The 17,813-nt window shown below is 36.6% G+C and overlaps 1 protein-coding gene across 1 annotated transcript; it reads left to right on the forward strand.

Annotated features, from left to right (window-relative positions):
* Nucleotides 1-12,290: 12,290 nt before the first annotated feature.
* LOC137946343 (IAA-amino acid hydrolase ILR1-like 6) lies at nucleotides 12,291-15,351 on the forward strand. Its single transcript, XM_068792602.1, has 5 exons — nucleotides 12,291-12,602; nucleotides 13,364-13,489; nucleotides 14,093-14,389; nucleotides 14,497-14,625; nucleotides 14,832-15,351. Exons 1-5 carry the CDS (start codon nucleotides 12,360-12,362, stop codon nucleotides 15,195-15,197), a joined length of 1,161 nt encoding a protein of 386 aa, XP_068648703.1. The 5' UTR covers nucleotides 12,291-12,359; the 3' UTR covers nucleotides 15,198-15,351.
* The last annotated feature ends 2,462 nt before the right edge of the window (nucleotides 15,352-17,813 follow it).

Consider the following 17,813-nt stretch of genomic DNA (forward strand, 5'->3'; position numbering starts at 1 on the left):
AGCATGTGCTTGCATACTGGGTGTGCAGGAGGCTAGAGACATAGAAGCATGTTTGCTTGAAGAAGCTAAATCAGGGTGATGGTATTGAAGATTGTTGCATGGGTAATATATTTCTATCACGATGATCAAAGGCGTAAGTGATGGTGTCCGAAGGCTAGCATTATGGTAAGGTAAGTGGTGGCTTATGTTCATGACGACCCTGTGTAGAACGAGATAGGCTGGTTATGCGGGTAACTCGGACTCGACTGAGACAGCAAGTCATCATGCAGCAGTAGAAAATGAGTACTAATATGAAAAAATGAATCTAGCAACTAAGGAAAAATGAACCATTAATATGAGAAAAAAATGGGTGGGTTTTTGAAATCCTGAGAACTATAGCTGTGAATCCTAAAAATCAGTATTTTGCTACCATGTTGATTTTCAAGAATCCATGGATTTAGCTCATAGAGAAAAAGAGAAAGACACCATGGGGAGAAAAATAGGAGGAATAATAGGGTTATGGACTTATGTCCCAACCCTCCCCCTAAGACTCAATTTATAGATGATTAAGATTATAATATTACAATAATACCCCTATAGCTTAAACAAATTACATCAATGTCATCTTTATGAGATGACTCTTTATTTACCACTATGTCATCACTTGTGGGCCTGTGGACCTTGAACCCATCTTCCACCTCTCTTGGATATATGGGTCTTCCTTGATCATTCTTGCACACACTTGGACTTGTGTGTTCCTTTGTCCTATGGGCTTGGGCTCATCTTTTTTGTAAACCCAACAGAGTTAGCTGGTTTTTTGGCTTCCTTAGACCTTTTACCATGTTTGATTGAACTCGGGTTAATCGGCTAATCTAGTCTGTATTTTATAATATTGAAAAATAAAATAGGAATAAATATGTTGAAAGTAGAAAAAAAAAAAGAGAGAAGTTAAATATAAACAACAAGAGGAAAACAAAGCTGAAGTAGAAACAAGTAAAAAAAAAATCAAAACAAGAAAATAAACCAGCAAAAAATGGAAACAATAAGAATAAAGCGGGAACACCAAGAACATTGAAATAATAAGAATAAAACAGAAACAACAAGTGCTCTCAATCCTCACACTGAATGTATCCTTTTTTCCCTCTCCCCTCCCGCCTACAAAAAGACATTTTTCTAAATTTCTTCATTTCCTTTGTTGTTCCGCTTTCATTTTCCATCCATTTACTGGTTTCAAACTTCGTCATCGTGCCATTAATCTTGAACTCCTAATGGCATTCTGCATTGATTTATATGGAGTAAAATGATCTCTAATTATTATTGGTAGGATCCTAACAATAATTCGACTTTATTGACTTCAAATTTCTGACAACTCCTACAATGTTTTCTTATCTTGAATGTCTACACAATCAACAATCTGTTATATTTTACTAAGAAATATGTTACTTTTTCGCCAATTCGATTTCAGAAAAGGATATCAACATCCCAATTCGATTCTATCCAATTTGATTTCAAGTTATGTTAAACCAATTTCTCTGAGCTAAAATATATCTCTAGAAAAACCGGTTTGATCCAAGAAATGCCATTTTAGAAAAGTCATGGGCTCTTCATTTAGAGACCCAAATATTCATTATTCCCACAAGTTTTCTCTTACAAAATTACCCTTTAACTATGGCATTGATCTTTGCATTTCATTTATTGGAGGGTTTATGAAAATGAAAAACTATCAAGTGGCCATTTAATTTACTCATATAATGTGTTTTTTTGTGTTAGTGCTATCAAATAATCTAAAACCAAATAATAGTGGACTAAGCATTTTATTTGAAATTTATGCTTGACATAAAAATTACAAAATTTAATATTTTTTTATGTCACTAATATTGTTATAATCTATTATTAAGGGTGTACTTTTTCTACAATAGTAGCATAAAGAAAGATTAATCAAAAGTATGTGAATACTTCATCTTTTAACTCAAATTGATGGTTTATATCACAAAATAATACCATATTACCTCATTCTAGTTAATTTTCTCTTTGAAAAAAGCAAACTCACACAATTTTATTTGTTAATCCCTTTTTCTATGTAGGTTTAAGTAGTTTACACATCATTGATAGTGGTGGTAGTTTGTATGCAACACACCATTGATGCACACCCCTTTGTGAGAGCAACCAATGACATTTGAAAAAGTAATCAATTTTTTTCCTCATGAATGGGAGAGGTGGAAGTAGTGGAAGGACCCACTTCATTTCTCTTATTCATTCATTTTCAGTTATCCATTGTTTACTAATTTTTCCATTTCCACAATATTACTTTCAATGTCCCCATGTTGTGAGATATTTAGATTAATAATTCAGGACACACATACTCGTTGAAGTTATTATTTTTTTTCCTAATAAACAACCATTTACTAGAGTTTTTTTCATTTTTTTTTGTTATCTTAGTGTGGAATAAAATATTAATTTAGTAAATTCTAATTTATACTATCAACAAAAAAGTAACCAACAAGAAAATGGAAACAAGTAGAAATCATAACAATATGAAAAAAATAAAATAACAATATAGAAACAACATAAAAAAATAAATTGGCAAGGAATGGAAACAACTTGAGAAAAATAAAAACAAGAAATAGAAAAAAGACAAATTAAAACTTTATGAAGATAAAATAGAGCCGAAAATAGAAACAATGAGATGAATATCCAAACAACCAAATAATATAAACAATATGTATAGTATAGAAACAAGAAGAAAATAAAAGCAAGTAGAAAAATATTATAATTGTCACCGACTTAGTAAGGTGACCGGGTCCGGTTCTACCCAATTCGATTGGATTTCACTATCGATTTGACCAGGTATGACATCATCTAACAATATTTAAAAAAAAAAAATAGAGGGGAAGTCATCACTAAAAATGAAAGGAGAAGGGCACCACTACAGAGGAAGGGAAAAGGGGTTGGGCTCTACCCCTTCCACATCTTTATGTTTTGAGACAATGGAGTTACCAACCTCTATTGTCAGCTATGGTAGTGGCTCCTCCCCCACTTGTGAACAGACCATGAACCCCCTCTGGTTTGTTGGCCCAAGTAGCTTCTCAAGGGGGGGGGGGGGGGGGGGCGTGAATTGAGAATTTCAAGTTTAAAATTCTTTATGGCATGGAATATAAAAAATAAGCAAATTAAAGCATAAAAAATTCACATAGCACAATAGTTGTCATAAGATGTTTGTTATCGATATTCTCCTATTGGTATTCTCCGCCCAAACACTCAATCTTGGAAAATTCCACTAATCTGACTCTATTAGCTGGAATTTACATCAAAGAGATTTTGGGTTTCTTTAAGCCACGTGTAGCTCAAATACACGATTTACAAATAATCTCCCCAAGAGATTGGTTAGATTCTATCTCTGGCTATGCCCTTTCTTTGTAGGTTCAAATATGTTCTAGATTAACCTTTCTCAAAACAAAATACAAAAGAAGGGATAAAAAAACTCACACGCTTTATCAAATGGAGTGAAACTTTCTCCTTGAGAGATCCAAGTCTCCAACCTTTGTAGCACAATGTAAATGATAAAGTTTGTCTAATGCATATGCAATTGAGAAGTTTTTAGAAAAGAGGAATGTTACAATGTGGGACCCACCATGGTGCTCGAGTTGGTAGGACCCACATGAGGACGTGGGACACCAAGAAGAGTCCTCACCCAACCAAGCACGAGTTAAGGAATCAAGAAGCACAAGCAGAATTGAGTTAGAATACTTGGAGATCAAGTGGGACCCACAAATATCTCACGAGCTGCCAACCTTATCAAGATGAGTTGGAGAATCACGAGGGACCTACAAGGATAAGGCTACGAGCTACCCTTCTCCCCTATAGTCACGTGAAGAAAGCAAGAGTTCTAGTTCAACTTATATTATGCTTCTAGTAGTTTCGTTTAAATAGACTTATCTTAGAGAGTTAGAGTTGGAATGTAATTAGGATTGAGAGGTTAATTGTATAAGGATTCTACCTCCTCCTCCACTATTAATTCGGAATTAATCAAGTTATACATCTCTTTCTCGAGTTACTCTCTCTCTCTCTCTCTCTCTCTCTCTCTCTCTCCCTTTGCTTGGAACAACCTCTCTTTAATCTTTTATTTTTTTTTCTCTCTACCCGAGAGCTCTTCTTCCCTTTTCTCTTTTTTCTTTCTTCTTTCTCTTGCTCGAAATTATGAAAAAGGGATCCTATATCCAACATGGTATCAGATCATTATATTTAGGATCCCTCGTTAAATGAATGCTCTAGAAAAGTGATGATCAACACCATTCAAGGAAGGCTCTTTTATGAAGGAAGAACACAAACCGAGAGATAAGTGTTCACAATTTTTTTTTATGCTACTGGTTTTCAAATTTAGCAGATGATCCAAGGATGAATATGTGAATGCTTTCATATTATTATGTTATGGATATGCATGTCTCTCTAGAAGGAACTATCAAAATAGTTTTATCGGTTTGGAAATTTTGTTTACCGAGACCAGTCCATAATCAGACTATTGACATTATGATGAAAATAAAATAGCATGAATAAAAAATAAACATGCAAAAAATGGAAACAACATGAGAAAAATAAACAAACATAAAATTGAAACTACAAGATGAATATCCAAACAACTGAAGAATAAGAACAATAAGTATAATGCAGAAACAAGCAAAAAATAGAAACAAGAAGAAGAAAATAGAAGCAAGTAGAGCAATGTTACAAAACCCGACCCTATCACCGACTTAGTGAGATGACCAAGTTTGATTCAACCCAATTTGACAAGATTTAGTGATTAACCTACTATGATCATCTAATGTTATTTAAAAAACATAAAAAAGAAACAGAGGGGAAGCTCCCTTCCCCATGTCATGTCTGCAAATGAAAGGAGGAGGGCCTTGCCATAGAGGAAGGGCTATGTCCCCCTCCCCATCTGTATGTTTTGAGATGGTGGAGGAGTTGCTGCTTTCGACCATTGGCAATTGATAACGCCCCCTTCATAAACTCAATCAGGTTAGTTGGTTTTTTTATTTTCTTGGGTCTTTTACCCCTATAACTCAGATAAGGAACTAGTTTTGATTGAACCTAGTTCAATTGATCGATCTAGTCCACATTTGATAATACTAAAACTTAATATAAACTTTGAAAACTTTGAGTTCCTATTGGCCTTATGCTTTATACAATGGCCTAATAAGATTCTATATGATATATCATGCCTACAAAGGTTGATCGATCATGTTTTATAACTTCTGCCTTGTTGCATTTTGTATGATTGATCATGCTAATGGATCATGCATTTTAAGTGTACCTATCAGCATATTGTATGAAGATTATGGCTACAGAATTTGATTGATCATGTTTTACATTGAAGGTTTGCTACATAGTGGATGATTGGTCATATAGCTAAGTAGATGATCGACAATGTTATTTTGTAGTGTATAACATTAGGCTCTAAGCACGACATGTGCCAAAACTAAATGAATGAAAGGTTCTAAAGTATTTGAGTAAGCTTGAAAAACATGGTTTTAGAAACCTTAGTCTATCTTCAAAAAATGTATTAGAAGATATTTTTTCAACATCACTATATCGTTTTCCTTAAGATTTATCATTGGTGCTTTCATACATCCCCAGGCTGAAAGGCACTGGATTTAAGCTCTTGTATGAACGAGCACTAAGAAAGATGAAGTCACCCAACTCCTCCAAATCAACTGGCTTAAATTCAATACAAATCGCCGTACCACGGCCCACAGCACTTCCATTCTAACACCAACCCCTACCAATTTGACCCATCAAATTAGAATGTTCCAGTTTCAGTGGGCTTGCGACTCTTGCTAAACTAAGCAATCTTCCTCCACTCAATATCACACAGACTTCGAAATACTTGCTAATCACGTTCATTCCGATACTGTCGTTGATAGTAACTAGAGATTCGACGAGAGGTTCTAGCATTTTGGCCAACAACAATGTCTCCAGCCATCAAACTAGCCCAACTACAAGAAGACAAACTGAGAAACATTACGAAACGGGCTTACTATGCAAGCTTTCATAGATCTCATACATAATAACCAGTGACTCTTCTTCACATCTCTCCAGCTGAAATCCACCAATGTGGGGAGAAGTGACTCAATTTAGTTGAAAAGAAAGATACATCCAGGACACAAACTCTTCCTTGCACTAAAAGATAATTGAAGTTGAAGAACACATTAGGGAAAAACCTCAATGACGGCATCGTGCATCGGAGCACTTCACCCTTTTCCTCTCCAGCTACCTTTATCAAACTGTCGATGCATCTTTCAGTCCACTATAAACGTCATATGTAAATCTATCATGGTGTTCATCGATACGGCATCTTGATTTATAGTCTCACATGGGACCTCCATTGACAACACCAGCAAGTAGTAGCTACCTTCCAACAATATCATCTCCATCCAAGTAGAGGATAATGTGTCTTTGGCCAGCAACATATTGCTCACTGTGGCTACATAACCTCACCTCGCCCACTAGTGTGTATCTGTTGATTGACAAAGATAGGAGCGGTTGTCTTTTTTTTTCAAAATCAAGATATGAAAACTGACTCACGATTGACATAAAATAATACCAATCTTGAACAGTAATTTGTAAACCGCCTCGTTTCTTTGTCTCCGTTGTTGAAAAAACACGAAAACAAGATTGGGTTATTCATAAGAAACAAGATTGATTTGAGCAGACAAGAAACCCTGAAATCCTGCATGTTCAGGAGGAATCTCGCACTTGTGTGTAAGAAAATTTTAAAAGAAAGGAATCTCGAACCTACGGGGTACCTGTGGGATTCAAGAGCACCAGGAGGCTGAGCTTCAACACGTGATTGTTTCAGCTGCGCAGACAGCAGCAGTTGCCGCCTGTCGTCAGGCAGCAAAAATCCAAAGGAAACGATGGGAGATGACTGTAGCTAGACGTGTCTCAGAAACTGACACTGCTGACTTCTTACAACCTCACTACGGGCTTTTAAATTTCGCAAGGTATTCAATCATAGTCCAGTGGACGACAGAGGCGATAGTCAGTAACCCCAAACATATGAATGAAGATATTGAGAGCCACATCACCTCTTCAATGCCAACTAGATAACTCCTAGAGAGTATTATGTGATTCACATACGATCAATACTATAACCCCAAACAAGAGTCTAAGGACAAAGAAAAAATGATCATGGAGACTCTAAGAAAAGCCCAAGGCAGTCACAAGTCCACTAAACTTTTCAAACCATACTCTCAGGTTGGCTTCAAACTATAGATTGCCTCATGCAAGTTACACATTTTACTTGTCTTCTTATGAGCAACATACCTAGAGGTTTGCTTCATATATACATCCTTTTGATGATCCCCATATAAAAATGTATTCTTTAAAGAGAAACATATGCATAGAGCATAATCTTGCCATCGGAGAGAAAGTATCGAAGAAATTCACTCCATACGTCAAGGTGTACCCTTTTGCAACTAGTCTTGTCTTATCTTTCAATAGAAACCATTAGCATCACAATTCATAGTATATGCCCTCAGTAGGGGTGGCTTCGAACTGAGCCGGTTCGTGAGCCGGCTTGGTATCGGCTCGGTTCGATTCGTCATTTATCGAGCTCGAGCCGAGTTCGAGCACCGAAATCGGCTCGTTTACCTTAACGAGCCGAGCTCGACCGAAGTTAGGTTCGGTTCGTCGGCTCGCGAGCAGGCTTGAAATGAGTTGGATCAGCATGAATCGGTAACGGGATCGCGAGCGAACGGGGGAGCAGGAGCGGGAGCGAGAGCGAGGGGGGGAAAAATTTTTCCTCCCCCCTCGTCACCGCCGACCCCTCCCATCGGTTGTTGTCGCCGCCTCTACCGACGTCGTAGCTGTTCGCCGGCGTCTATACCGCCGTCGCAGCTGCTCGCCGGCCGCCTCTGTGGCCGTCCGTTCGATTTCTTCCTCTCCTCGCTGTCGCCTTTGTTTCTGTCGCCGCCGCTTCCGTCACCGCCAATTCCATCGCCGCCGACTCCGTCGTGGCCATCATCTCCGACGATAAATCCTCCCCGGCGCCATAAGCCCCTTCCCTCTGTGTCATCTCGGCGGAATCTCCCCCTTCCTCGCGAGAAGATGATCTCGCACGTGCGAGATCATAAAATAAAATAAAAAAAACTTTTTCCTCTGGAAAAAAATAAAAATAAATTTTATAGAAATAATTTTCTATAAACTATTAGTGTCTCATGTTTTTTTAAACACTTTTCTAATTGAAATTTTTTACTAAAAATCATATAATTTTCTAAGTAAGATTTTTTGTACCAAGATGGGGTAGAAAACTGTATAGAAAATTTTTGAATAAGTATTTAACAGTTGATGCTGTAATACTTTTAGCATGAAACAATTTTCATTGCAATTTTGTGTTTGATATTTTATTTAATTAAAAATTTATCGATAAGTATAATAATATATTAGATTGATTATTAATTTTTATTTATTTCCCTAGAAGATACAGTAAAAGGTCCATTTAACTTTCCTAAGAAAATTTTAAAATATTTCCTTTAATTTTCTAATAAGTCACTAATAGTAATAAAATTTTATTTAAAGGTTTTTTTGGGAATATGTATCATAGGAAACATATTTTTAGTTTTTCCTAGAATATATATTTTTATCTAGGGGCACTAAGGAGGCCATAATAAATTATGGCCAAATTCAAAAATTACAAAACAAGCTAGACAACAATTGGAGTAAAAAATATTAATATTGGTGCATTTTAATCCATTATTGAAATTCAATCCTGAACATCCCCTATCATTATATTTTTTAAAAATGTATGCATAATTTTATATATAACTTATTCAAAGCCACCCCTACGGGCGAGATCATAAACAAGGAAAAAAAAAAACTCTGTCCCTTCCTCATGGCTCTTAAATAAATTGAAAAGATATTTTAGTAGAAATACGTTTCCAGAGACTATTAGCGGTTTTTTCAATAAATGTTGAAAAAACATTTTTAATAGAAATATAGGGACCATTAGTGCCTCGTATTTTTTCAATATTTTTCTAATTATAAATTCTTTTTAAAAAATCATATAATTTTTCAAGTAAGATTTTCTTGCCAAGATGACTTAGAAAACCATATAGAAAAATTTTGAATAAGTATTTGACAGTTGATGATATAATACTTTGAGCATGAGGCAATTTTCATAGTAATTTTTGTGTTTGACATTTTATGTGATTAAAAATTTATCAATAAGTATAATAATATATTAGATTAATTATTAATTTTTATTTATTTCCTTAGAAAAGGCAATAAGAGGTCCATTTAACTTTCCTAAGAAAAATTTAAAATATTTCTTGTAATTTTCTAGTAAGTCTGTAATAGTAATAGGATTTTATTTAAAGGATTTATAGTTTTTATTTGGGTGATTGTAAATTGATAGTGATATTTTATTTAATTTTGTTGTGTTTGATTATTGTATGAAGTTTATTTATAATGTTATGCAATGTATGGAGTGTTTAGATTATTTTATGGAGTGTATAAAAAATTTCATGAAGTGTTTATGGAATGTATAGACAATTTTATGGAGTGTTTATGGAGTGTTTATACAAGTATTATGTATATTGATAAGTAGAGGTCATGCCGAATTTTATACAAGTATTATATATATAGATTATGCTCAATTTTAAGTAGAGGTTATGCCCAATCTTATACACATATTATATATATATAAGTTATGCCCAATTTTATGTAGAGGTCATGCCCAATTTTTATGTAAAATATATGCATAATTTTATATACATTTTATTCGATATATATTTTTTGAAAAGTTTTAAATGTATGTTGAGGCTCGAGCTCGGCTCGAACTCGTTGGGCTCGAGCTCGATAACAATTTTAGGCTCGAGACGAGGCTCGGCTAGAAATATTTAAATCAAACTCGACTCGAACATAAGCAGGTTTGGGCTCGGCTCGGCTCGATGCCACCCCTGGCCCTCAGCATCCCACTATTGCAACAGTAAACCTAGACTCCATTTGCTTGTAGACAATAATGCATGCATATGGTAGCTTTCCACCTTGCCCAATTCAAGGCTTTTGACATTGTTTTAGGAATGAATACATAGTACAAGGAAGCTGCAAAATAGATAATCTAAAACAAACATACTATATAGGATGCTCAGTGCTAGTCCAAACACCATTCTTGAGAGTAATAGGAAGGTCTAACTCATCATCATCAGAACCATTGAGATGTCATAGTAGATGATGGTGAAAGAGATGTGGATTGAACTTCTTGAACAGTAGTATGTATGTGGGGACTCCTAAGAAAACTAGGTGTTGCCTTCATGAACCAAACCACTCAAAAAGATACAAAAAAAAGAATAACACCAAATAATTTTTATCAATATAGGCAAGTACAAAAAAATTAATCGAGTAATTTGTAATATTTACCTTGATATATGGGTATCCAACAAATAACTAATCATTAATGTAGGCCTTGAACTTGTCTACCCTCACAACCATGGCCTTCATTTCGCTTTTTATGGGTAGCCAACAAATAACTAATCATTAAGATTGTAAGACATAAGTGTTTAAGTTAAATTGGCCATGAGCTACTATGGTTTAACCTATAATATATTACATGACATCCATAATCATTACACTTACTAAAATTAATATTTGAGCGAACTTAATCTTAATAGAAATAACTAACCTTATGCTTAAACCAAATGACAAACTCTTTTTCGTATCTTTGGTCCAAATTGGTTGTAGCATCGGTTTGTAATACTTTATTGTGCTCACAATTTAAGATACATACTAAATGACACATACTAAAGGATTAACAATCATATGATATAATTAATTCTAAAAAACTCAGGTAGAGAGAAGAAGAGAAGAGGAACAAGGTGTGCGCCAAGCAAAGAGAGAGAGAGAGAGAGAGAGAGATTTACTTAAGAGAGAATTGTAGAACTTTATTAATTTTGAATTAAAATACCTCTATTTATAGTAGAGGAAATGATAGAGTCCTTATATAATTAACCTTTAAATCTCCTAATTACATTCCAACTCTAACTCTCTAAGATAAGTCTATCATGAAAGGATAACACAATCTAATAGAGTTCTAATATAAGTTGAACTATAACTCTTTTTCAATAACGTGGACATAAGGGAGGAGGCCAGGTCGTGGCCTTATCCTTGTGGGTGCCACATGATCTTCCAACTCATATTGATAAGATTTCAGCTCGTAGTATTTTTTTGGGTCCCACTTGATTTGCCCACTTAATATAAGAAGAGACAAGAGAAAGAGAGGATAGAAATACGGTACCCCCTAGTGACCACTTAATTAATAGAAAGTTTATACTATTTGACATGGCAGCAAAATTTACTACAAACACATTATCTCCAAATGAAACAACTGCACCTTCCACCCCTTTACAACCCTCAAAAAAAGTCTTTTCCAAAGGCGAAACATCAAATAATATTTGGGCTCAAATGACACCCTATTCTGGCCTTAAACTATGCAAAAAATGATCAATTTGCTTCTGATTTTCTTCAAATTTTGTTTGTAAAAAATTAATGACGTTACCTGATATCAGTGATATGGGTAGAGTGGATCCCGACCCGGACCAGCGACGGGTCGGGTTGGATGGTGGGAGGAAAACCCAGAAAGCACACAAGTTTTTTAAAATCTCTCTCTCTGTCTGTCTTCATTGATTTGCCTCGTGTTAAACGGTGTAGTCAATTTCATTTTTGTAACTGGACCGTATACGTTTCAAACACCAGCTTAGCGACCCAAATGCGCCGCTGACCAACCCAAACCCGAGACGTCAATTCGGATACGACATCTATATCGGACAACCGCTTCCACACTTAGCGGCGGACCCACCCCACCGGCCCACCAAATACACCACGTGTGTCACACCTCTCTTTTAATAAGAAATTAAGCCACCGTCTAAATATACACCAAACTTTAATTTTCCAATTTTGAACCCATTAACCAGCTATTTGGATAAGCCCAAAAACATGGGCCAATATGGGCCGCACCGCGTATTCAGACTGGGCGAGAGCCACACCTCGTGTCCATTCCTCCACGACCACGAGGGAAAGATGCCCCATTGAATTTATTCCCCTCACACTCCTCACTCACACCGTCCATTCTTTATTTATTTCTCTCTTCCTCTACTCTCACCGGTGGAAGTTCTCCCGTGGCTCACATGGCTCTCACTGCCGTCGCTCCTCTCTTCTTCCTCGTTTTCCTCTCCCTCTTCGCCCGGACTTCCGGCTCCGACCTCGAGCATCCGTTTTTCGATGCGGTGTACCCGGTTACCAAGGGTTCAACCGGGAAAAACCGGACGTTCCCGCTGTCTCAACCGCCGACTCGGGGGGTCTGGACTCGGGAGCACTCGGAAGGAATTATGGCGCTGGCGAAGCGGAGGGACACGGTGGAGTGGCTCAAGTGGGTGAGGAGGAGGATTCATGAGAACCCGGAGCTGGCTTTTGAGGAATTTCAGACGAGTCGGTTGATACGGGAGGAACTGGACAAGATGGGTGTGAGTTACCGGTTTCCCATGGCTAGGACTGGAGTCAGAGCCGTGATTGGGAGTGGCGAACCCCCTTTTGTTGCTCTTAGAGCTGATATGGATGCTTTACCGATACAGGTCGGGGATTTGGAGACTGCTCGCCCTCTGTTATTATTTTCTTCTCGTTTACTCCGGATTTCAAACATTTAACTCGTACCTGGAATTTTCTTACACTGTTTTACAGAGGTGCTAAGAGTTCTTGATTAATCTGGTATTAATCTTTATGCATTTTGATGCTGCATTTCGGAAGGCGGGTTCTATTTCAACTCCGAAGTTTGTTCCTCTGATGTTTCTGTTTCGCTAGCTTAAACATGAAAACTATCTAGTTCTTCGCTGAGCTTTGTTCCTCCGTAATTTCCTGTCGTGAGTTCAAACCCGGTATTAAGTCCTACCCAGTAATTCGATTGTACGTCTAAAAATTTTCCTCTTTTAATTACATTTTATGACGCTGCAGCTGCGATTTTTTTTTTTTTTTTTCAACTCTGTACCTGGAAAATTTTCGTTTCTTTATATTTTCTTTCTGTTTGCTCAAAGCCGAAAAGCTTCCTTCCTGTTCACTATTTTATTACTCTGTTTTTATGGAAGACTCTTGAGTTTTCTATCAATCTGATCTTAAACGTTCAACGTACTATGGCAACCACTGGCTGTTTTCTTCCCTTTGCGATAACCTGAGTCTCTGAAGTTTCCCTCTTATTTCCAGGGGTTCTCAGCTTTTTAATTCAGTCTGAGCTTGAAAAATTTTCAGTGATTGTATTGAACTCATTCGTTCAACAAGTGAAGAAAATTTCTTTTTTTCCTCAAGAACATTGAGATGGAACTTACTACTGGAATTGTTGCAGGAAGCTGTAGATTGGGAGCACAAGAGCAGAGTACCCGGAAAAATGCACGCATGTGGGCACGATGCTCATGTGGCAATGCTGATGGGCGCAGCTAAGATTCTGAGGAGTCGCGAGCATCTTCTCAAGGTTGATCTTCTTCCCTTCTCCCATGTCCATAAAAAATAATATTCAAAAGAAAGTATAAAGAAAACGAAAAGCGGAAATTCTTTATTCTTCTTCACCTGTGTGGGTCGGTTATTTGTTTATTCGCATGTTTCTGCTTTTAGTTTATTGTGTTTATTCACCTGTGGAAGTGGGCTAATGAATCGGTTTATACTTTATTATGAACAGAATCTTGGAAAAGATAAATCTTAAATATATGACGACTCTGTCACTATTACTAGCTGAAAATGGAGTAATAGCGCTTCAGAAAGAATTTATTTAGTGTTTGTGTTAGAACAAGTTAATGGGATTTGCATGATTTCTGAACAGTTGCTCGTACGAAAACTTCAAAAAATAAAATAAAAATAAAACTTGGTTTTCGAATTTCATCAATGGCGCTGAAATTCTGCACTGTGTTGCCGTCCAACCGTTTCATGAACTGACGTTAGTTCTGAAGGGACTCAAGCAAGAGCTTTCAAATCGTATCATCGTAACAAACAGAGGGGTCCTAACATCATTGAGGCCGAGAATGATTCTTTGTTTGACACTTGGGCGCTCTCGATCTAAAGTTGTAGCTTTTGGCGACAGGGAACGGTGGTGCTGATGTTCCAGCCTGCGGAGGAAGCCGGCAATGGAGCGAAGAGGATGATCGAAGCGGCGGCGCTGGATAAGGTGCAGGCCATATTTGCTGTTCATGTCTCGCACGAGCATCCCACTTCAGTGATTGGAACCAGGCCGGGGCCTTTACTCGCTGGCTGTGGCTTCTTCAGGGCGGTGATCAGTGGGAGCCCGCACCGCTCCCTGGATCCGATCTTGGCCGGTTCTGCTGCTGTAATAAGTCTGCAGAACATCGTCTCTCGTGAAGCAAATCCCTTAGACTCGCAGGTGCGTCTTTCTATCCACGTAAATTGCCTAATTTGAAGTCGAACTTCTCTGCATGCATCTTCCGGCATTTGTGATTCATGCAGCATCTTTTAATTCGCCTGTTTCAGGTCGTTTCTGTAGCTTCCTTTAATGGAGGTGATAATCTCGATCTCATTCCTGACTCTGTGATTCTCGGAGGCACCTTCCGGGCTTTTTCCAACGCAAGTTTCTACCAAGTCCGACAAAGAATTGAAGAGGTAGGCTATTTAACATCAGTCCGATTAGTGAGAATTTTAGTCTGGAAATCAGTTCGTCTCCTGGTTCTCTCCCATTGGAGATTCCAACCAAGAGAACAGTTTGAGGATAGTTATTTTTTGTCTTTTTATCCAGCATCCCATTCCATCACTAGGACTGTTCACGTCTTCTTCGACTCTTAATTACCTGTCAATATATATCTGACCAGGTAATCGTAGAACAAGCCAGTGTTTACCGATGCTCCGCCACAGTTGATTTCTTTGAGAAGGAGGAACGATTCTACCCACCTACAGTGAACGACGAGGAAATGAGTGAGCATGTGAAGAAAGTAGCCATTGATATGCTGGGTTCTGAGAGCTTCAGGGTGGTGCAACCCATAATGGGTGCTGAAGATTTCTCTTTCTACTCTGAACTAGTTCCCGCCGCCTTCTTCTACATAGGTATCAGGAACGAGACTCTGGGTTCGACTCACTCTGCCCATTCTCCGCATTTCATGATTGACGAAGATGTTCTCTCTACCGGAGCTGCAATTCATGCCGCCATTGCGGAAAGATACCTCATTGAAATCGGATGACGGATTAGGAGCCAGATTGTGAATCAGAGAATGCTGTAGCAATGTGCATGTAATGGTATCATGCCTGTTTGTATCAAAAAGTTAATTGTTATTTCTTGTATTTGCAAAGCATTTTGATGTAAATATGAGCAGAGGGTTTAGGGCTTATCATAAAATAAAAATATATATTGTGCAGGAATCTTTATGAGCAGACAAAATTAAAAGAAAACTCCAAAAATATTTAGGAATCTTTAGGTGTCAATAGACATTGTGTTGCATGGTATCATTGCTTCCTCTTAGCCAACTCATTTCATTGAGCGTATGCACAAAATGTGTCTCATGGAATTTCAGACTATGATCATTTTGACTGGTGTATAGAGTTTTGTCATACGGTTAAGAGTGATTTTCTTTTCCCACATTGTGTTTTGTCCAAGTTAGGTCTCTATGTCTTTTTTATCCCCAACTTGAAGGAAAGAAGTACATGAAAGAGTATCTTGTTCCACATGTTATAGTAATTTTTATGTGACCAAAATATTCAAAAAAGGGGGAGAACAAATGATGAAAATTTAACATCTATAAAAAAATTTTAACCAATGAAGATAGAAAACAAAGATTGAAAACCGAGAATCATTTTCATTGTAAGTTTGTAAGTTGAAGTTATAAACTCCAGCTTGAGGGGAAGTGTTGAAGAGATGATATGAAAGTCTTACATGACTCTCACGGTAAGAAGTCTCATAGAGTTAGAATTAATATGGCGGAGTTTTACAGGAGTCTCACAAGAAGAGGTATCACGGAAGAGTCTCAGTAAAAGATGTTTTGTTATGTTAGTATTTTATTTATGTTCAGTTGTTCAATTGTTGTAGGATTTATCTTTTAATGTTTAACTTTGAATATAACCGGAATAAGGGTAGTTTAACTATAATTGGATTCTACTTGTTTTTTCTATTATAAATAGAGGCTCATTGCACTCAAATTATATCAAATCAGTGAAATTTTTCTCTTTTTCAGAAATTCAACAATATTGATTACAATGAAAGAATAAACTTCTTCAAGGACTCTAATGACAAATGATTCAATCCACAATGTCATTCTAATGTGGACAAAGTTGCAAGGAACACCTTTGAAGATGGTGGTGTAACAAATATGTAGAGTTTATGTGATTCACGACATCCGCTAACCAACTTTCTCATTATATATCAAATTCTAAAACACACAACGATTAGAAAAAAATTAACAAAGAGCATTTAAAGTTTTATCAAATTGGTTAGAGATTATATTCAAAGAAATTTAGGTACATATGATATGAAGAGAAATATTGAAATGAAAAAAGATGAACAATACATATTGTTATAATTGGAGACAAAAATCTATCATCTTGAGAGATTGATCAAGAGCAATACAAAAGCATCAAATCATTTAGTTTAGGAGCTGACCCACCCATATAATCAGTAGCACCAAAATCAATAACACAAGAGGTTAAAGAAGAAATAGAAGTTATGGTTGTACTTGTTGCAACTAAAGTAGTTGGAAGTGTCAGAATTTAATGTATATCAGAGGACTACTTAGTCAATGATTGGGTAACTACAATACGACCATTTAGTGATGCTTATTATTAGTCCAAGCTATAGTATTAAGAAATTTCCAACACTTGTCAATATTATAATTAGTTTTGTGGCAATGAAAATATAAATTTTGTTGTCCACACTACATAACCACAATTATTATTCCTACCACTCCCTCTTGTATCGTCGCTATATAGCCATCTCTTTATACCTAACATCATCGTCTAAAAACTCCCATTTGCCCCAATTGCAATACTCAATGCAGAACTACCAACCAAGGAAGTATTCAAATTCTTAATACATGATGGAACATGCTATCTAAGGATGGTGATTGTAGTGTATATAAGATATGAGACTTACTGGCTTCAAATATGGTTTCATTCATGCCAAAAATAGAGCTACTACTAAGGCTTTCCTTTGCTTCAATTGTGCAGCTAATTCAAAAGTTGGGAGCCGATAGAACTTTCATATGCCAAATAACCCTCGCAACTTACCTCAAAATGCATTAAGGTTATCTCTAGCAATATATTTAACAACCATTGAAGTTCTTCTCACACAGAACATAGGTTTCTTGAAGTACAAGAAAAAATCTCTTTACTGGTCTGGCCCAAGGCAAGTGCTTCCCTTAAGAGCATTGTAGTAGTCGTCTAAATTTCAAATTTTATAGACTCAAATGACATAAAGAGTAGAAATGGTAATAAGTGGAGAGGAAACATCATAAGTATCTTTACAATCTATAAGAAAACTAGTAGTAAAATTAATAAAGAGAGTATGCAAGAACAAACTAATTATTAAGAAAATCAAAGTTGTGGCGAGTATTTTTATACTGGACAACAATAAAATTAACTTCATGAGAAGTTAAAAGAAAGTCCCAACCGGAATTTATGAATAGCAACAGCAAAAGATTGACACATTGTTGTGCAAAACATATCTGATATGGAAACTCATTAACTGGCATAAAAGGAATTTGATTAACCCAGAAAGATAGGTTCCCTGTAATCCCAATACATACCATAGAAAAAGATAAAAGAAAATTTCTAAGGTTTCTTTAAAAAATGTAACTTTTAATATGTAA

Source organism: Aristolochia californica, unplaced genomic scaffold (genome assembly GCF_029961685.1).
Source record: "Aristolochia californica isolate CCGP_79_NKW_82.1479 unplaced genomic scaffold, dmAriCali1.0.hap1 SCAF_12, whole genome shotgun sequence".
In the NCBI taxonomy this organism is placed as follows: Eukaryota; Viridiplantae; Streptophyta; class Magnoliopsida; order Piperales; family Aristolochiaceae; genus Aristolochia; species Aristolochia californica.

Excerpts from the sequence above, each read along its gene's own strand:
- LOC137946343 (XM_068792602.1), top strand. The coding sequence starts at position 12,360 with ATGGCGCTGGCGAAGCGGAGGGACACGGTGGAGTGGCTCAAGTGGGTG. Across the intron at positions 12,603-13,363 it reads TGGATGCTTTACCGATACAG|GAAGCTGTAGATTGGGAGCA; the intron begins GTCGGGGATTTG and ends GAATTGTTGCAG. Across the intron at positions 14,626-14,831 it reads TCCGACAAAGAATTGAAGAG|GTAATCGTAGAACAAGCCAG; the intron begins GTAGGCTATTTA and ends ATATCTGACCAG.